The sequence below is a fragment of the Chiloscyllium plagiosum genome, chromosome 31, assembly GCF_004010195.1.
Source record: "Chiloscyllium plagiosum isolate BGI_BamShark_2017 chromosome 31, ASM401019v2, whole genome shotgun sequence".
NCBI classification, from domain to species: domain Eukaryota; kingdom Metazoa; phylum Chordata; class Chondrichthyes; order Orectolobiformes; family Hemiscylliidae; genus Chiloscyllium; species Chiloscyllium plagiosum.
The window spans coordinates 36,746,850-36,750,676 of record NC_057740.1 but is presented as its reverse complement, the minus strand read 5'-3'; the positions used below and the strand labels follow the sequence as shown (position 1 = coordinate 36,750,676).

At 38.6% G+C, this 3,827-nt stretch overlaps 1 protein-coding gene across 1 annotated transcript in view; it reads right to left on the bottom strand.

Annotated features, from left to right (window-relative positions):
• LOC122565057 (small glutamine-rich tetratricopeptide repeat-containing protein alpha-like) overlaps positions 1-3,827 on the bottom strand; it is a 38,238-nt gene that overhangs the window by 11,811 nt on the left and 22,600 nt on the right. The window contains exon 5 of the mRNA XM_043720687.1: positions 2,515-2,653. Within this exon, the coding sequence (XP_043576622.1) occupies positions 2,515-2,653 (139 nt within the window). The remainder of the gene's footprint in view (positions 1-2,514; positions 2,654-3,827) is intronic.

The following is a 3,827-nucleotide window of genomic DNA, read 5'->3' as shown; positions in this document are numbered from 1 at the left end:
CATTCAAGACCTCACTTATCTCTTCCGACTCAATACACAGTCTCCCACTACTGTCCTTGATCGGACCTACCCTCGTTCTCGTCATTCTCATGTTTCTCACATACGCATAAAATGCTTTTGGGTTATCCTTGATTCTATCCGCCAAAGATTTTTCATGCCCTCTCTTAGCTCTCCTAATCCCTTTCTTCAGTTCCCTTCTGGCTATCCTGTATCCCTCCACAAAGTCTTTTCCCTGTGGTGAGAGAGAACAGAACTAGAAGCCATAGGTTTAGGGCGAGAGGGGAAAGATGCAAAAAAAAAGAGACCTAAGAGGCAACTTTTCACACAGAGGTGGTACATGTATAGAATGAGCTGCCAGAGGAAGTGGTAGAGGCTAGTACAACTGTAACATTTAAAAGGCATCTGGACGGGTATATGAATAGGAAGGGTTTGGAGGGATATGGGCCAGATGCCAGCAGGTGGGACTAGATTGGGTTGGGATATCTGGTTGGTGTGGACAAGTTGGACCGAAGGATCTGTTTCCGAGATATACATCTCTATGACTCTATACACGCTAATACTCTACCCTTAACACCACGCATCCTTATCTTATGCGGCAGCCTTACGTGTGGCATCTTGTCAAAGGTCTTTTGGAAATCTAGGTACACCATATCTACTAGGTCCCAGTTGTCCACCTGGTTTGAAATGTCTTCAGAGAATTCCAAAAGATTTGTGAAGCATAACCTGCCCTTCATGAACCCATGCTGCATCTGTACAATGGGTCAATTTGTTTCGAGATGCCCTGCTATACCTTCCTTGATAATAGACTCAAGTATCTTCCCCACTACAGACGTTAATCTCACTGGTCTATAATTACCTATCTTTTATCTACTACCCTTTTTAAACGGTGACATCACATTTGCTATTTTCCAATCTGCTGGGATGCCCCAGAATCCAGTGAATTTTGTCCCTCTTATTCAAGCACAAGACCCTGGTATTGGATTTTATCTTCACACTATCCAGCTGTACTTTAAATTCAACCATGCCATAACCCAGAAAGGGCAGGTAATAGTGATCAATTTAAAAATAGTCTATCTTCAACATGATGCAGGTTCGTCAAGGTTGGTATGATCCCAAATGACGAACAAAGTGAAATCATTTGAAGATTTGTAATTTAAAACGTTGGAATTCACAACACAGGACGTAGGCCATTTAGCTCAATTAGTCTGTGCCAGTGTTTATACTCCAGAGGAACTGCCTCCCACTCTAATTACTTCTTACTCTGTGCACATATCCAATATTTCTTTCTTCCTTGTGTAAACATCAATCCTCCCATGTTCTCTGTTTCAATTACTCCATATTGTACCAAGTTCATTTTTACCAGTGGTGAAAAAAAATTCTTTCTAAATACTTTATTCAATCTGCTAATGACTATATTACATTTATGCTGCCTTGTGATGAACTCACGCTAGAGTAGAAACAAGTTCTCAAATCCACCTCATCAATCATCTTCATGTTTGGAAATCATCACCAGACCTCTTTATCCAGGAGAGAGTGATCTGTATAATCTTTCCTTTTGTTTGTATTTTCTTTCTAGAAACGCCCCTATACATCTTCTGTGTTCTCTCTGGCCCTTCAAAATTATTTTTGCTGGTATGGACACTACATTTCTAATACGATTTAACTAGGATTTTAAATACATTTCTAACCTGTTGGCTTTTTTGTCTATTCTTCTACAAATTAATCCAAGTAAATTATATGCACTTGTTACAGTTTTGTTTTTCATTGCTGTTTTTATCTCCATGTTGCAATATTTACATATTTCTTTCCTCGATCTCATTTAGTTTCTTTTAGTGGCAAGAGTTTTTTACGCTTGTGATCAAAATGAACCTGCTTGCAGGATAAAGAAGTTCACATATAATGGAATACAATACAAGTACTGACTTTCTCTCTTCAAACAATGAATTATCGTGTCCCTTAAAATGCCCTTGCTAAAATTGGCCACTTAGCACAGATTAGGAATCAATCCTGGTAATGTGCTGATTACTCAACAACTAACTGAAGGTATTTTCTGCTGAGGCACTCTGGATTACCTTTATTTAAACATGGTCATGAAGACCAGCTCTACTTTTTTTCCCTCACATTCTTCTACAATGAAAGCATGACAACTAAAGTAGTCAATCTTATAAAATTCCTTTACAGATTCAAAATCCTGTAACATGATCATTCAAGCCCCCCTCCCCACCCCTGAACGCCAGTACCCATTTGGTAAAAAGATTTGAAACATTTTTTAAAAAGGTCAATGGTTTAATAACAGTCAAAATGTTGAGAATAAGGAGGAATACTTGGATTTGAAAATACACTATTTACTTCCCTCATTTCACAGAATTGCTGGAATAAAATTCTGGACCTAGTTTCCCTGCATTCATGTTACGAGAAAACAAATTGATTTCAAACAATATTTTGCTTTTATGTAAACTTAGAATCTTGTGTCCTCACGGGATGTGCAGAGCCTTATTTCATTTCAGCACTTACTGGACTCGGTGCATCCTTGACCTTCTGTTCTGCTACACTGAGGTTTGCTTTGTATGATTCATTTTCAGGATCCAGCTCCAGAGCCTTTTTATAGTAATTTACTGCATCACTGTATTTATTTAGACTAGCCAGGGCCAAGCTGAAATGAAATCAAAAGTCAATTAACAGTCTTTGTCTAGGTAAAAACACATATTTTAGATTTCCACACAAATAGTGTAAATATGAAATGCTAAAATTTCATGCTAAGTATGCCAGGATTTCACAAACAGCAATTTAAATAATTTCTTCTTTAAATCTTCCATTGGATGTGGGCATTGTTAGTGAGGTCAGCATTTGTTGCCAGTTCCTAACTGTTCTTGTACTGAGTGGCTTGTTAGATCATTTTAGATGGCATCTAAGAGCTAATCACATTGCATGCATGCCAGACGGAGTAAGGACAGATTTCCTTCCCTCATTGATGTTAGTGAACCAGATAGGTTTTCATGACAATAAATGATAATTGTCACAATCAACAATACTGAGACTAGCTTCCAATTCCAGACTTAACAGAATTTAAACTCCTCCCCGTTGCCATGGTGTGATTCAAGCCCAGATTCCCAGAAAATCAATATGGGCATTATCATTAATCGTTCAATGACATTACTTCGATAATGCCATTTCCCTTCATCACACCCAAAACCCTTCATAGCTAGCTAATTATTTTTGAAGGCCAATCATTACAAAGAGTAGCAACAATAAAAAACTATTTTGTTTTTAAAAAGTGATACGAGTTGAGGGAAGAACTTTTGACAAGATTTTGAAGAACACCTTGCAACAGTTTTGAATCATACTATGGAATCTTTTGTTACCATCTGAGCAAGCAGCAAGGTCTAAGTTTAAGGTACCAATGATGGCAGAGTTCAGATGCTCTTAGCTCAACAATAAATTACCAGCCAATGTAACGTGTTCAAGTCAAGCACAAGTCCTTATGTCTCAAGGAGATGAACAATTTACTGAATGTCAAGAGATGTATACACCTCACGTTGGGGCAGTATGACATATCAATGACAAACAATTCAAAGTTTGTGAGAAGATTTGTAGCTCGGGTGCTTGTTGTTGTGATTCTGTTCGCCAAGCTGGGAATGTGTGTTGCAGATGTTTCGTCCCCTGTCTAGGTGACATCCTCAGTGCTTGGGAGCCTCCTGTGAAGCGCTTCTGTGTTGTTTCCTCCGGCATTTACAGTGGTTTGTCTTCAAAGTTTGTGCGAAGATTTGTAGCTCGGGTGCTCATTGTTGTGGTTCTGTTCGCCGAGCTGGAAGTTTTTGTTGCAAACG